This window comes from Mus caroli, unplaced genomic scaffold (genome assembly GCF_978045245.1).
Source record: "Mus caroli unplaced genomic scaffold, Mus_caroli_1 scaffold_4, whole genome shotgun sequence".
NCBI classification, from domain to species: Eukaryota; Metazoa; Chordata; class Mammalia; order Rodentia; family Muridae; genus Mus; species Mus caroli.
In genome coordinates, this window is record NW_028227259.1 from 13,276,800 (window position 1) to 13,293,508 (window position 16,709).

Here is a 16,709-nt window from a genome sequence, read left to right on the forward strand (position 1 = left end):
GGGGTCCTCTCGGGACTAGGTTTTCAGTTTATAGTACAGAGATGGACTGAGGCAATGTGTAGGCTCTAACTCAGCAAAGATATTCATTGGTCTACTCAAGTTTATTACTTGACATGTTTGAGTAATTTGATATTCATCCCTTACATTTTTACAACTAAGATTAAGATATGTGTTCTATAGTATATTCCACATTAAATATGATTAGTTCCTCCTCTGGTTACTTCATGTCCGTGTCTTTATTTAGTTTGAAACGCTTAAAACAAATTTATATCTGAAGTTTGTAATAATTAATGGCTTGGTGATAATAATTATTTGAATTGTTCTAGGTCAGTATTTTTGAGCTTCAAAGTGAAATGTCAGGTCAACAAGATTCTAGCATTGTAATTTTCTGGGTTCATTTGAATATTGTAAGTTCTTCTGCTCACTGTAAGAAAAACACTGAAAAAAGGTGTTGTGGGGTGTTTTTGTCTCCCTCTAGAGCACTAGCTACATCTCTCTTCCTTCACTTCCCTTCCTCTATCTGCTCCACTACTCACAAATAAACAAGAAAACTAGGGCAGCTGGATGTCCAGGGTGTGGTGGTACTCAAGGATGGCTTCCCCTTCTCTGAGGGAAAGGGGAGGGAGGACAGTGGGAGATATTTGTAAGGGTGGGGTTAGGAGGAGAGGAGGGAGGGCAAACCAAGCTTGGAATATCAAGTGAATAAAAAAATTATTAATTAAAAAAAATAAAAGAGAATCTTGTGCCTATGGCTCAATTTAAATATAAAGGAAAGCACTCTACAATTTTATCAATTATAAATTTTACTTACAAAAGGTTGGAAAATATATGTGTGTGTGTATGTGTGTGTTTGTGGGTGTGTGTGTGTACATTTCTGAACAGCCTCAAACTATAGCGTAGGGGTTCTTATTGAAAACATGAATATAACTCATTTCTTATAGTTCAAATTTCCAGCTGAAATTCAAAACACTATTAATATAGCTTATGTCTCCAACCAAACATCTATTTCCCATTACCATTTTATATATTAGTATATTTATAGCATGGTTATAGTGCTTTATAATAGTTTGTTTCCTCCATACTGCAAATCACTTGAGATTAAGAAACAATGTATAAATAATTTTGTATAAGCAGCATGTTGCATAAGCATTTGTATATAATAGCAGCTCAATAAACATTAAAAATTATGAACAAAGACTATTTTAATTCTTATAGAGTCTATTCACAATAGCCCAGCAAAATTATTGCTTTCATTATGGAATTTTGCAAATACAGAACACGAGTCAAAAGTATAGTAAGTAGTTGACGTATCCACTTACAGAGCCATGGAACTGATTTTTCTACTTAGTTGAGTTGAAATCAGCTACTCCATTCTCAATGACTACAATTTACTCAAGATACATTAAGAGGTGTGTGTGTGTGTACATATATATAGACAAAGCATATAGCTATTTCTTCATTGTTTCCTATTTGATAAACTCACCCCACAGTGTATGCTAGATACTATTTGGTAATTTTAAAGAACACAAATCTTCGCATGTTGTGAGGAAAAATATATAGTGAAAAGTGATGAATATTGTAACTGCGGTTAAAAAAATAACAAGAACTCAAATCTTCTAAAGATAAATTGTATTAGCCTTTCACCAGGGAGAAAATGTAAATAAATCCTGGATATAAATACAACTTGCAAAAATGACAGTGTGAAAATATTTATTGCAATTAATATTCAGTATGCATTGAAATAAAAATGAGTTATTTGTAACAGTATTTAATCAAACACTAGCAACACATTGACAACTTTCAACAGCATCTTGATGATTTTAGTTTGCAAAAGTCAGTTTAATATCTGTTCTTTTTCTTTTTCTTTTTTTAAATATCTGTTTTTTGACACTTGAAATTCATGATTTCTGCTTACCTTAAGTTTATAAGTCAAGCCACAAGTCCTTAATTCCTCTGAACTATACATTTGTTCAAAGTTGAGTTAGATTTAACACAGGAATCACTATGGTCTATCTTATTTTATTTTATTTTATTTTATTTTATTTTATTTTATTTTATTTTATTTTACCTGAATGATATTCCTTTTTTAAAAATTAGGTATTTATTTCATTTACATTTCCAATGCTATCCCAAAAGTCCCCCACGCCCTCCCCCACCCACCCACTCCCACTTCTTGGCCCTGGCATTCCCCTGTACTGAGGCAGATAAAGTTTGCACAACCAATGGGCCTCTCTTTCCACTGATGTCCGAATAGGCCATCTTCTGATACATATGCAACTAGAGACATGAGCTCCAGGGGTACTGTGTAGTTCATATTGCTGTTCCACCTATAGGGTTACAGATCCCTTTAGCTCCTTAGGTACTTTCTCTAGCTCCTCCAATGGTGGCCCTGTGATCCATCCAATAGCTGACTGTGAGCATCCACTTCTGTGTTTGCTAGGCCCCAGCATAGTCTCACAAGAGACAGCTATATCTGGGTCCTTTCAGCAAAATCTTGCTAGTGTATGCAATGGTGTCATCGTTTGAAGGCTGATTATGGGATGGATCCCCGGATATGGCAGTCTCTAGATGATCCATCCTTTCGTCTCAGCTCCAAACTTTGTCTCTGTAACTCCTTCCATGGGTGTTTTGTTCCCAATTCTAAGAAGGGGCAAAGTGTCCACACTTTGGTCTTCGTTATTCTTGAGTTTCATGTGTTTTGTAAATTGTAACTTATATCTTGGGTATTCTAAGTTTCTGGGCTAATATCCACTTATCAGTGAGTACAAGTTCTTTTGTGATTGGGTTACCTCACTCAGGATGATACCCTCCAGGTCCATCCATTTGCCTAGGAATTTCATAAATTCATTCTTTTTAATAGCTGAGTAGTACTCCATTGTGTAAATGTACCACATTTTTTTGTATCCATTCCTCTGTTGAGGGGCATCTGGGTTCTTTCCAGCTTCTGGCTATTATAAATAAGGCTGCTATGAACATAGTGGATATGGTCTATTTTAAAGAACAGATATTTTCTTTGTTCTTCCATGACTGTACACTATATAAGTCTTTATTATTCTTAATCAAATAATGTTATTGAAAGATACAAGGAAGTAATATGAGTGTTTAGAAAAAGGACAGATGGGATGGATGTTGGTAGAAGAGTGATAGTGTAGCATGTAGTCTTGGGTTGGAGCCCAGATCTACAAAAGATTAACAATTTCTATTATATTAATGTCATGGTTTGAATATGCTTGGCCCCTATTTGGAGGTGTGGCCTTGTTGGAGTAGCTGTGTCACTGTAGGTGTGGGATTAAGACTCTCACCCTAGCTGTCTGGAAGCCAGTCTTCCATTAGCCATCTTCACATGAAGATGTAGAACTCTCAGCTCCTCCTGCACTAGGCCTGCCTGGATACTGCCATTCTCCCCCCTTGCTGATAATGGGCTGAACCTCTGAACCTATAAGCCAGCCCCAATTAAATGTTGTCTTTTATAAGACTTGCCTTGGTCTTGGTGTCTGTTCACAGCAATAAAACCCTAATTAAGACAATTAATTTAAAAATACTTTTCTTAGCCGGGCGTGGTGGCGCACGCCTTGAATCCCAGCACTCGGGAGGCAGAGGCAGGCGGATTTCTGAGTTCGAGGCCAGCCTGGTCTACAAAGTGAGTTCCAGGACAGCCAGGGCTATACAGAGAAACCCTGTCTCGAAAAACCAAAAAAAAAAAAAAAAAAAAAAAAAAAAAACTTTTTTTATTCTAACCTCTGGTAAAGAAGATTTGTATGTTTTGGTGATGAAGCATGGAAGTTATCTGGGACAGCTTTTTAGGATATGAAATTAATAATCAGGAAAAATAAAGATTATTAGAAAAGATGAATTAATTGGAAAGACTATAACCAGAGGGCATAAAATATAACAACAAAATTATAACTTATTTTAAATATGAGATATTTAGTTATTACTATAACTGGTTTCCCTATATCCTGAAACAAGATTGCACTTCTAGCTAACTGGAAAAAAATCATCTAACAACATAAAATTTTGCAAATATTAAAGATGAATTTTTCTCAAAGTGGCATTATTTCTTCAGCAGATTTTTTTGTATTTTTACTAATCGTGTGTGTGTGTGTGTGTGTGTGTGTGTGTGTGTGTGTGTGTATGCACCATCATGCATATACGTGATGTACACACACATTCATTTTGGCTTGTAGAGACTATTGCCCACTACACAAAAAAGTACAGCAGTGAAAGACAGAGTTGTCCATATGTTTACTGAGCACCAATAATCAATTTTGTCATTTGCCATTTCATATTTAGAAACTCTTTCCCTTGATATTTCATCCTTCTTTCTTGTTAGTTTTAAGGTCTTTGCATTTGTTTGTTAACTGTACTTATTCTAAAAGGGTAATTTTTATCATTTGCTCATGAATTCTCACATTTTCTTGCATTGATATATTTCATTAAATATGAAATATACAGCACCCACTTTTTATGAAGTATAGTAAATGATACTTTATCATTCAATACTTTTTAATAATGTTATCTCGTTAACTGTAATACAAAAGTTCAATACTAATACTAAAATATATTTTACAAAGTATACTTGAACCTCCATGCATTTCATTAATTTGCTAAAGAAGATTTCAGCTCTTTTCACAGACTTTGCAGAATTAGAAAGTTCACCACAAGCTCTGTTAGAAGCAGGAGATGAATAGAAAATGTTGGTTCTGGGATGAGTCTTTCATCTAACCCCCTGACAGTTTATTACTTCATTTTGAGTAGAAAGATTTTGCAGAGTAAGAAAATTTTAAAATAAGCACAATTGTTTCTACTGTAGAAAAGAAGTGATAGATAAGAGGGTCAGGGAAGAGAAGGGAAAGGAAGGAAAGGAGAGGAAAGGGTACAAGTAGGAAAGGGAAGGGAAGGATGGGGAAGGGAGGAGAGGGGAACAGTGGGGAGGAGAGAGGAATGGTGGGGAATAGAGGGAGAGGGGAGGAGAATAGACAAAGGAGACAAACTGTGGACTGTGTGTATTTCTCTCTGGAAAATGGCATTTTTGGAATCAACTGCAGAGTCCTACATCACTGTAACCTTTGGTGAAGAGGTTTTGTTAGTGGTTATATAGTACATTTAAAATATTCCAGCTGAAAAAGTACATGACATGTACTTACAACGGGAAATAGGGCAATAATCCCAAGGAATAAGAGGATTCCCTGTGTAGCACCAAGGTCCATGGGCATCATCATCAGGATTCCGGCAGTAATTCTTATTCAATTTGCTAGCATCTGGCTCCCAGAAGATATGACTATAAAAACAAGTTAAACATTGGGAAGTGTCTTTTCCAGCCAAGAGAAATAAAATGACATAAGTAGATATGATCATAGCACACCTCTTTTGTTACATATCCAACGTAAACTTTGACTACTGTTCTCAAAGTTTGGAAGCACACCTTCAGTTTAGGAGTTTAGGGAATTTGAAATATCGCTCCATAAATAGTATATTTATATAATTGTAAGAGATTTTCTGACCTGGATTCTATATAACATTTATAGTGCAAAATAAAAAAAATTATGCATAAAATAGACAAGCATACCTAAAAGCACAGTATATAGAATTTGAAGATAAAATTATAAAATAGATTGAAAGTGCAAACTACTGTAAAATACATTTTTGTTTTTCTAATGCATAAAAATAATCACTAGCAACTAACTGTCATGATAAATGAGAAAATTATTAATAAATTGGTAATTAAATTCTCAAACTTTTTATTTAATGCCTGCAGAATAGAGTGTTTTGACAGATAGTTGAGTAACAAATTTTTCCAACTTATACATTAACTTTTACTTCAAAGGAAAAAATTATTATTCCATAAGTTTATCACCATTTTTTAAGATCTTTGTTTACATTTGTCTCAGGAATATGAATTAAGCCAAGTTCTATATCTAATGAATTGATTCTGATCAAGTCATTAAAAACTGTACCTAAATGTTTTGTTTTATTAATTACTACTATTTTTGAATGTAATTAAACATGATTTAAAGTAAAACTGGAAAGAGCTTGCACATGGAAATTTGGACCATCTTTCCAACTGCAGGTTTACTTTCTAGACTAAGCAAAACAGTGTGCTTCCCACAGGTTTGATTTTGCTGTCCTCAGTGCACCTTATATGAAAGGATCTAAAACAATGCTATGCTTATCATGCTTGAGGAAACAAAGAACCCAAGAGAAGATTAATTATTGTAGGACACATGACTTATGAATAGTAGAGGTGGTATGGGAACCAATGGCTGTTTTTAAAGTTCTTTACCGTTGCCCACCTCCTCCCAGCATTGCTTCTTACGCCAAATGCTACTATGAAACACAGTCATTCACCAATTCCTCCACAATGTCTTCAAATGACTTTTACTTGTTCCTCCACAAAGAAAGCTAGTGTCAGTTAACTAAGCATGGTTAGCATCAGATAGAGTGGTATACAGTTAACTAAGCCTCGTTAGCATCAGATAGAGTGGTATACACCTGTAATCTCAGAAACTTCAAAGTTGAGTTATAAATGTTCATGAGCTAAAGGTCAGCATGGAACACATAATGACATCCCGTCTAAGAACATTAAATATCCCATTCCTATTTATTTGTGAAGTCAATTAATTAAAAAAAATATTAACCAATGTTACAAACAATCTAGAAGAGACCCTTACATCTAAAATATAACCTGAAGTGATTTAACTTCTCTGAATCTTTGATTTTGTATTTTCAATAGAAATATCTTTGATATAATAATCTGATAAAGCAATATAAAAATGATGTAAAAGCATTTAATTAAAGAATACTATCTTACTTTTCTATGGGTCTAGTGTGTATATATGTGAATGTTTACTAGAAATTTGTTTTAAGTAAAAACTACGAGTTAGTCTTCATTTATGTTTTTACAAATGCTGACACTATTTCTAGTACTATGTGGATCCCACATTCTTTAAGAAATTTTCTAACATAAATATGTATATTTCAAGAATATAAATATTTTCTTAAGTTACAAGTATATTTCCATAATGACTTTAAAGCTTTATACATTACAGCTACTTGAGAGATTGTATTTCTATAGAATTTGAGCATATTTAGTGTACACATAAATATGAAAAGATTGTTTACAATTTATTTCACAAACTGCTCTTAGTCTTACTTTAATTAACATCATCGCGCCTGACCTGGCCACTATACTATCTTGTTGCCTTCTCTGAAGCTTTTGTCAGTGTGACTACAACCTCCATGGAATTTGGGATCTAACTACTTATCTATATTTTCTTGTTCCCTACAGCATCTATTATGCTTCAGATCTAATATTAAGTGTCCAACGCATATATACTGGTTAGATTACATACTTAAAAGTTTGCTTTAGAGAGAACAAAGATATGAGTCAGAATCAGTCTATTGTTTCTATTGGCTCCCTCTGTTAAAGAATACAAGGAAATAGCTGTATATGTTTGAATAAACACATTAGTACTGTCAGAACACTATAAGTAGAAAGAAAGAAATTTATATACCGGTGTAAATCCTCCATATTCTTGTCCCACATGGAACATGTAAGTCCAGACCTTGTTTTGGATAAGTTGCCCATGTAATTTTTCCCATTGCCACGATAACAATCTAGGCATAAGATACACAGAACTCAGTACTATTGTAAAGGATAATTATTTTATAAGCATGTAGAAATATCAAAAGCAACATAATAATGAAGGTAAAAATTAGCATCAGTGTGAATTAATGAGAAATATCTCAGATTACAAATTCTCTATTCTTAGTCCACTTTTGATTCCAAAACCCCTCACAATTAAAAAAAAAAAAAAAAAAAAAGATCAAGCAGACAGGCAACTCTTTGAGACACCAAGGAAATAAAAAGATTTAAAGTAATCTTTGTAGCTTCCAGAATTTTTTTTGAAACTTCACTGCATAGAAAATATGCAAGAGAAACAAAATAAAAATCTATGACTGTCAGTTACTTCTGTTTAGATTTTGGTTTCTTGTGATGGTGACAAGCTGAGTCACTAAAGACAGCTGTTGTACAAATGTTCTTTCTTTTCATTTTGTCTGATTATTTTCTCATTTATGAGATCAAGTTAAAGATGTTTTGAAAATTACACAGGTAATAAGTTGTCCTCTTCAGAGTGTGACTGCTTGGGGACATGACGTCAATTTGATGAATCATAGCTGATACATATGGTCAGTTGGTTACATACTGGGAAGAAAAAACTCTTTGTATGTAGCAATAGCAACATGTCCTAAATCTGCCAGGCTTTGAAAATGAGTAACCATCGTTTTTCTAAACAAATTTCACAAAATGCTGAGCAACGCATTGATTTTTTTTTGTGAGTCAGTTATTACTATATTGCAGTAGAATAGTTATTGTTCTATTTCTAGTAATTTTCCTATCCATATATATCTCCAGGTAGGAATTAATTGTAGAATTAGCAGTATATATATATATATATATATATATATATATATATATATATATATATATAAAACTTGTAGATTCTATTACTGTTCAAATGAACATACATGCATGTGTATAAATGTTTATACATATATATGAAATACATATATACACATATATGAAATATATTTCACTCCTCTTATTTCTTTTGATGCTCAAAATGCTCAAATAACCAACATAAGCCCCTTTAAATTGCCCCCTTGCATCTTGTTTTTTTCAGAGTTCACTGTGGTACTTCATACAACATGGAAGCACTGATTCTGCACATACTACATGCTGCATGCACATTTTCTCTCACATGTCACTGCACTGCCAACAACTGATAGAAATACCTCCGCTCAGATCTGCTGTGAATGCCATTGCTTTCACTGTACATACCAAGTATCAATATTCCTTTGGAAATGTAACAGTTTAATGACAGATAAGAAAGCATAAAGAATGATTCCTGTCTGTCACTCAGCACATAAGTAAATTCGTATATTTGGAGTTAAATGCATATTTTTCAACTGTGCTTTGAGTTCCTAACTTTGATTTCATAAAGTAGTTAATTGACTATTTTCTTGAGATTAGAATAGCATTAGTAAAATTTTCCAAAACAGCCTTAAACTTATATCTACCTTTTTGTACTAATTATTTTTCTGAAGGTATTTTTAACATTGAACACTATAAAATAAAACTATCAACCAACTCCAACAAACACTAATGTTGTTCTGGGTTTTGCAGCATCAAATATTCATTCAAGATTTGATTTTTGTAAAAATAATCACTCATCTAATTAGTATGTAAAGTTCATTTAATATTTAATAATACCAAACATATATACCCAAAATATATTTAAATGAATTTTATGATGTATTAGCTGTAAATGCTTAAGTTATAAATGCTTGATTCTATATTTTTATACACACAAGATTGTTAAAACTTTCTCAAATGAAAAGCAGTATGGCTCTCCACATTGTATTCTCTCTTCATTAGGATGAAGGTTTAGAAATTTCATTAAAAATTAAATATTGTGATCATATTTTCAGAGTTTATGTTTAGGATAGGTAAAATGAGTATATGTGTATATTGATTGCTTTACATATGTGTGCTTGTAGAAAAAGATAAAGAAATTTATGATATATAATTGGCCTCTAGTATACATTTATAATATTTATAGTAGGTAGACTTATAATAAATGGGTAGGTAGATATAGATAATATATAAGTAGATGATAGATATAATATGGATAAATAGATAGATAGATAGATAGATAGATAGATAGATAGATAGATAGATAGATTCATTGATTGATTGATTGATTGATAGGAAGGAATAGCTTCATATTGTCAGTAGCATATTTAGCATAAAGATCAGCAAATTTCATGACTGATGAATTGACTGGTAGTGTTTCCTGAGTAGTGGCTTTGTGCTTTCTTCATAGAGTGTTCCTGGTAGAGTGTAGCAGTCTCTTGCATGTATCAGTTGAATTTCTTGTTATCTAACATGTTTGTAATTAATTAAATAGTGAAAAGATAGGAAAATATAAAAGTTGTTAGGAGAGTTTAAGTCAGTCTCGCTTTTACTAGTTGGATAATTTGAGCACATTACGTTGTTCATTAAAGTTAATTTTGGTCTTTGATTAGATATCATTAGATATTATATATCATTATATATTAGATAAATAATATTATTATATATTAGATAAGCAATACCATCTACTTGATCACCAAATAAAACATTTACATATTCTATTCCAAGAATCTGTTGTAGGTGTTCCTGTGTGTGTAAAAACAACTCAGTAAAAACCAGTTCTAAAAATAGCTGTGTTCATTTTTTTCTACCACAGTATCATCAACTGTCCTAGTGAATGAAAGAGGGATGCAGAAGACTCAGATCCTAACAAATGTCCCTTAATTAGTAGTTTTAACGTTATTTCCAACTGACCTTTAAATCCCACTCATAGTGAAATTGACTGAAAGAACCCCATTCCTGATTCATCCTACAACTCTGTTTTCAGAGCTGCTCTGTCACAGTGCCACTGGAGAAAAAGTTAAAAGGAAAGCCGTGTATATAGGCCAATGAGCCTAAGAAATAGAGCTTTGATACAGAAATTGGACATTATTTTTTAAATGGCCATGATTTCTAAGTTTAGATGAACCAGAATATGATCATTAAGAATATAATTCTGTTTATTGCATATCAATATATGTTCAGAGTGCAACATTATTATTTACCACTGATTAATGATTTCTGTAGCGTGAACTCAATCCATCTGCTACTGCTCCCTGAATCAGCTGTCTTAAGGTGCCTGTATTTCCAAGTCAATTGCATTTTCTCTTAACCCTGCAAGAAAGGTCACTAGCACTCAGGTTGCAGTGACTTTATTTTGCAGGATCTAGAGAAACCACTTCATTGGCCCTCTTATCTGTAACCCTCCCCCAAAATTCTAATTCCTTCAGACAGCCATTATGATGCAGTTGAGGCTCAAGTCAGATAACATACTTTCTCAACTTTACAACAACCCTTCTTCATCAATCCCCAGAGCTCTTGCAAGGTCAATACAATTTAACCTTGTTTTTTGGTTAAATTTTCCTCATCTCATGACAGTCAGATGACATTATTTGCTTATATTTTTTGTTTCCTAGAATGCTTCATACATGTATGAGTGGTGGGCACAGCTCAATGTCCTCCTGGATTTCCTTAAATCTCCCTATACTATACACAGATGTCCTCCCTAACCACGGAAACACAAGAGAGTAACACCTCTCACTTCTCACTTGCAGCTCATTTGCTCTCTGTTATTTGGCCACAAATTTACATATTAGTCCACTAGCATTTACATGTTACAGATTTCTATCCACAAAAAGTAGAAATGCCTCAGCTGTCAAAAGCTAGACTCATAACCAAAAATAGAAGAATATAGTTCTCTGGAGTCAGGCATTTAGTTTAAGGGATACCAATCTTATATAGCCAGTCCCTAGAACTGTACCCTCCTTTGAATAATGGCTAACAAACTACATGATTAAATAAATACTAAATGAATTTTCAAATGAATGAATATATAAAACATACCATTCAGACTCCAAGATCTTCCTTGTGAGTCAACAGTTCAACAAGAAATCGAATGTGTCCTCCCCTATCCTCTCCCCTGGATTTAATCATGCCCAGATTACAAAATGTCAGCTATTACCTTGTCCACTTGACACGTCACACTTGGGAATTTGAGAGCAGTAGCCAACTCGGATGTTTGGGTCAGTGGTAAAACACCATGGTGATTCAGCCCCATCTGGATTGCGGCAATAATTTTCTCTAAGGTCCCTATTGAGAGGAAACATGTTAAGGTAAATCGCCTGGTGAAGTTAACTCCACTACATTCTAGTATCCCAGATGTACAAATGGTTTGGATTAGAACAGTGATAATAACTTGGGACTCTGTATACACCACACACACACACTCCCCAGGGTAGTAAAATAAACACTGTCCTCCAAACCTCAGAGTTTTTCAGGCACAATGGTGCCTGAGGGACCATAGAGGCAGCAGCCCTCAGTTCTCCTTACTCACTCTCAAAGTTTGACTCCCACTATATATATTTAACATATATAATAAATATATAAATAATAGGGAAAAATTATAATTCTCTTTGTACAAGAAAACTTACTAATATCCACTTCTCTCACTTAAAATGGATTTTGAAACTCTCCAAACATCGAAATATACACCTTTTTTTTCTTGATTAATGTACTTCTTTGATACATGTAGTTTCATACATATTTCTTCTATATATTTCTGAGAAACATTTTCTCAGAAGTCACTTATTATCTTAATAAACATTACTATGCAATGAAGACTTAATTATAATACATATGACTAATGGTAGTATAAGTTTTCAATGTAGGTCATATATATCTTTAGTCAGAGTTTTAATTAGAGATGTGGAGTACCCTAGTCTAAGATGTCTATTAAAGTTCTTTGTATTTGTTTTATGGGTATGTTTATCTTTTACTGTGGTGTTGAAAATCAAAACAAGTTGTTTTCAGTTACAAGCATTCTGTCACTAAGCTCCTTCACCAGCCATATCTTTATTTCTTATGATAAAGTTCATATTAAACAAAATATGAAATCATTCATGCATAATCATCCAGAAAGAATAGAAATTATGTCAGTACAATTAAGAGCCTTTCAATTTCATTAATATCCAAATGGAACACAAGAAACAGACAAATTTCTGAGGAATAAGCCGGGAAATCAAAAAGTAATAATCTAACTTGCCAGACTAGATCTTGGCGCAAGCTCTTAAAGTTTCTGAGAAAAGATGGCCAATGGTTAGTCATAACATGGGAAGATTTACGTAACAACCCATATCCAAATCCCTGCACTTATCAAGTTCATCACTGGAAAATATAAATAAATATTTATATCCTCTAAAATATTATAAAATTACATGTAAACTGTTATGCTTATATAAAGTATACATAATATTTTTCAAATAATCCACAGAAACTTACAATATTAACTGCACAATTACTCAGTTATATTATTTTGCACTTTCAATTTAAAGCAAGGTAATTAAGAGAATCTAAAGCTGCCAAAAGTCTTTATTGGTCTAGTGTCAGAATCAATCCCTAAAATGACCAGATTAGCTTAGAATAGATATGAACAAATATTGAGCTTTGCCTAGATTTTCTCTATGTTTTGATATGCTTAGTTGAGGAGTTATTTACAATTCCCTAAGTGTATTGATTACTACATAATTCATGTGTACTCATTCTAAATACCACTGCTCAGTGACAATATTGTATGTATGCGGGCAAATCTGGTTTATTGGAAACAGAGATTCCAACCACAATTCCTGTTTCTACTAGATTGGAAAGAAAAAAAAAATAGAAAACCAATCTCCTGAGCACAACACTGTGCCACATTTTTTAGTATTATGGTAGCTCAGACTCTGGAGAGAAATTTATGCCAAGCTACTGTAGTCAAATAGTTAGTTAAGAAAGAAGAATTTAAATTCCAGTAAGATACAGAATTTCATTTTTGATGATTCAGTTTCAAGTAAGCAGTTTACAAATAAATTCTTATAACCACTCTCTTCTTCATAGACAAACATTAACTTGGTATTTTCATATGTTCAGTTTTGCTTAGAACTTTTAATTGATATGCATTTACTTATTCTAACATTTTAAATTAAAAAATATTTACATCATTTTTATTCCTCCTTTTCCATCCTCCAGCCACTCTTATGTCCTGCCCCTCTAAGCCCTCCCTTGTCACCACCGAACTCTCAAATTGATGGCCTCTTTTTCTATGATTTTATTGTTATGTATGCACAAATATAAATATAAACTGTCGAGTCCATTTTGTTGTTCCTGTGAATACGGTTTCAGACCTGAGCATTTTGTATTGGGTAACCAGTCAAAGTTCAGAAAGCTCCTCCATGGGTAAGGCTAATTCTCCCTCTCATCACTCACTGCTTGACTTAGTTCTCTGCCTAGGAGTGGGCCCCATGGGACTTCCCCCTTCCATGTTAGCATGTGTGTAAATTAACACAATTTCTTATTTGCTTTTTGCCAACAAGCAAAAGATAACACCATGGGATCGGCACCAGCATGGTCTTCTTTGTCTTCTCTATTGATCTGCCCTTGCTTTTGCTGCTTCTGCTAGTCTGATAGTTACGTGCTGAGCTGTGATATACTGGATGAGGAATAGAAGATAGATTTCTGTGAAGGACATGAGAGAACCTAAACCAGAATGGCAAGTATAAAGTATGTCCTTATAAAATAACGACAAAAGAAAATCAGAACACAAAGTAGTGTGTTGCAGGATTTCCCGTGCCCAATTACATTAGTGCAGAGAGGCCAGTGATTGTACAGGGAAAAGGGAAGCAGAGCTAAGAGTTGCAGGGGAGAAAGGAGGAGAGAAGAATGAAGATCGAGGTGATGATTTCATAAGGTTAGAATAATTGGGATGAAGCTTTTATCATTATCAATTGGCTCTGAAATGATTGTACTGGCATCACGTAAATTGTGATTTTTTTTATTGATACATAAACCTGATTTGTCAACCATAATTATTAGCTTTAAGACTCTTGATTTTGCCAGGTTACTAGGTATTGTGATATGTGACCACAAGGCTGGCGGTTCCATTTGGTTACCAGAACCTGGGACAGAGCCAGACTGTGGAGAGGAAACTAGCGGCTCCAGGGACAAGCGAACGAGAGCTGGAAACACAGTGCAGCGGGTTAAGCTGGAGAGGGTAGGTCGGTGAGAATACCGAGGTGCTGGCACTAGCACATAGGAACGTGCCAGCCCACCTTTTTAAATATTTCCTTCAACAGTAGCGAGCTAATAAATGAACACAAGCATGTGCATGCACACATCCATACCCACAAATCTTTCCAGTTGGGCCACTAGAATGTAGGGTTCCGCATTCTGCTGTCATTTTGTCTTACTAAAAGCCAATTATATAAAACCAATATAGGTTATTTATAGGTGCTGTTTCAGCCAAGCCATGGTGCATGGCATGTATGTTTTAAATTTCAAAAGCAACTTTGGAAAGCTCCTTCCAACGAGGTAAACAATTTAAAAACAAATGACAGTATTGTTGCACCTATCCTACAAGACAATTCGTAGGCATTGGGGGAAGTTATGGGGAAGGCTCATGTCCACAACGTAATTAATACTAGAAGCCAGTTTCTTTATTTGACTGATTAAGATAATTCGGATTATTTACACAGATCCAAATATAATTGGAAACACACTGCTGAAAATCATTTTGTTCCCAGATTTTTACGGCTGACAACTTAGCAATTTGAAGGAAGTGCTGATAGAAATCAAACTGCACCTCACTGTAAAAGCAAGAAAATGTAGTCCTTACCTTCATGCAAATAGGAAACCTTGAGAGGTATCTAGTCTGAATCCCGTTATCATAAAATATTGATTTCTTACATAAGTCTTTACAAGCAAAATTGAAATGAGGAAGAACCTAGAGATGTGTTTTATAAAACATGGTTTGACAACCCTCAAGATCAGCATTACCTGGAATACATGTTTAAAAATGTTTATTTGCCAGGAGTGGTGGCGCACGCCTTTAATCCCAGCACTTGGGAGGCAGAGGCAGCCTGGTCTGCAAAGTGAGTTCAAGGACAGCCAGGGCTACACAGAGAAACCCTGTCTTGAAACAAAACAAAACAAAACAAAACAAAACAAAACAAAAACAAAAACAAAAACAAAACACACAAAAAATGTTTATTTGAGGCCAGAAAAAAAACGAAAAGAGACTGAGCCCATTTTGCCCTGAAGTACACGTAGGCCCCTACATTGTCATACTGAGAGAGGGAGCAAAAGCAATCTTCCCCATTTCCCTGGGATCTGCTGGAGTTTGCAGCATTGCCTGAAACCTACTCACTTGCATTTGAAGTTCTCGGGAGTGATATCATGCTTGTGAGGGTACTGCGAATCCCAACGTTGACAGGGAGTTCCATTCCAAATGGTATTGCTGGTTCCCCTGTAACCTTCTCCTTGGCCTTGAATGCATTCAGTTGTTTCCATAGGGACATCAGTCTCATTCAGAGGACTGTGAGCTATTGATAGAAAATATATATATGTATATATACATGAGCATAAAGGAAACTGCTCAGACGCCGTCGCCCTTCCAGTGCCCGGTGCATTGGGAATGCCAGGGACTTTTTTTTTTTTTTCACTCAGTTCTAAAGTTTAAAAGATAATTAAATGGACTCAGAAATTTAGCTTAACATTTCATTCCTATTTTCATTCCTATTTTCCTCTCACATCAAATCTATATTAATTTTTTCATGAAGTTTTGTGATGATATTTACTTCCGTATACCTCTGTGAGGTACATATTAAACTAAGTTCTTTCTAAAATGAGTACAATGGCATTCCTAAAGACCAGCTTCCTCATTACATACAGATTGAACAATTTAATCATCAATAATTTTCTTTTATATGGTTAGTGCTGTGTAGGTTGATGTTTTATTTTCAAGCAGATTTTGGGAATTTTAAAAAATTGAGTTGTTCCTAGTTTTTTTTTTAAACAAGCATATATCATATATATACATGCGTGTGTGCAGATGGTAAGTATGTATGTATATATGTGGTATATATGTATGTATATATATCAGTTATTATGTACAAAATTAATTTTTCCATAAACCAAACATTCTTTTTGCATTGAATCTTCTCTCAATAAAGGCTAACTGAAAATAAGCCAGAGTGAATGTGAGGATGAACACAAGGAAGCCCAA

The 16,709-nt window shown here is 34.1% G+C and overlaps 1 protein-coding gene across 2 annotated transcripts in view; it reads right to left on the reverse strand.

Moving 5' to 3' along the window:
• Hgf (hepatocyte growth factor) overlaps window positions 1-16,709 on the reverse strand; it is a 71,037-nt gene that overhangs the window by 13,541 nt on the left and 40,787 nt on the right. For both annotated transcript variants that reach the window (XM_021162278.3, XM_021162276.3), the window contains exons 8-11: window positions 15,852-16,026; window positions 11,637-11,764; window positions 7,515-7,617; window positions 5,148-5,281 (exon numbers count right to left, since the gene is read on the reverse strand). In XM_021162278.3, the coding sequence (XP_021017937.1) occupies window positions 5,148-5,281; window positions 7,515-7,617; window positions 11,637-11,764; window positions 15,852-16,026 (540 nt within the window). The remainder of the gene's footprint in view (window positions 1-5,147; window positions 5,282-7,514; window positions 7,618-11,636; window positions 11,765-15,851; window positions 16,027-16,709) is intronic.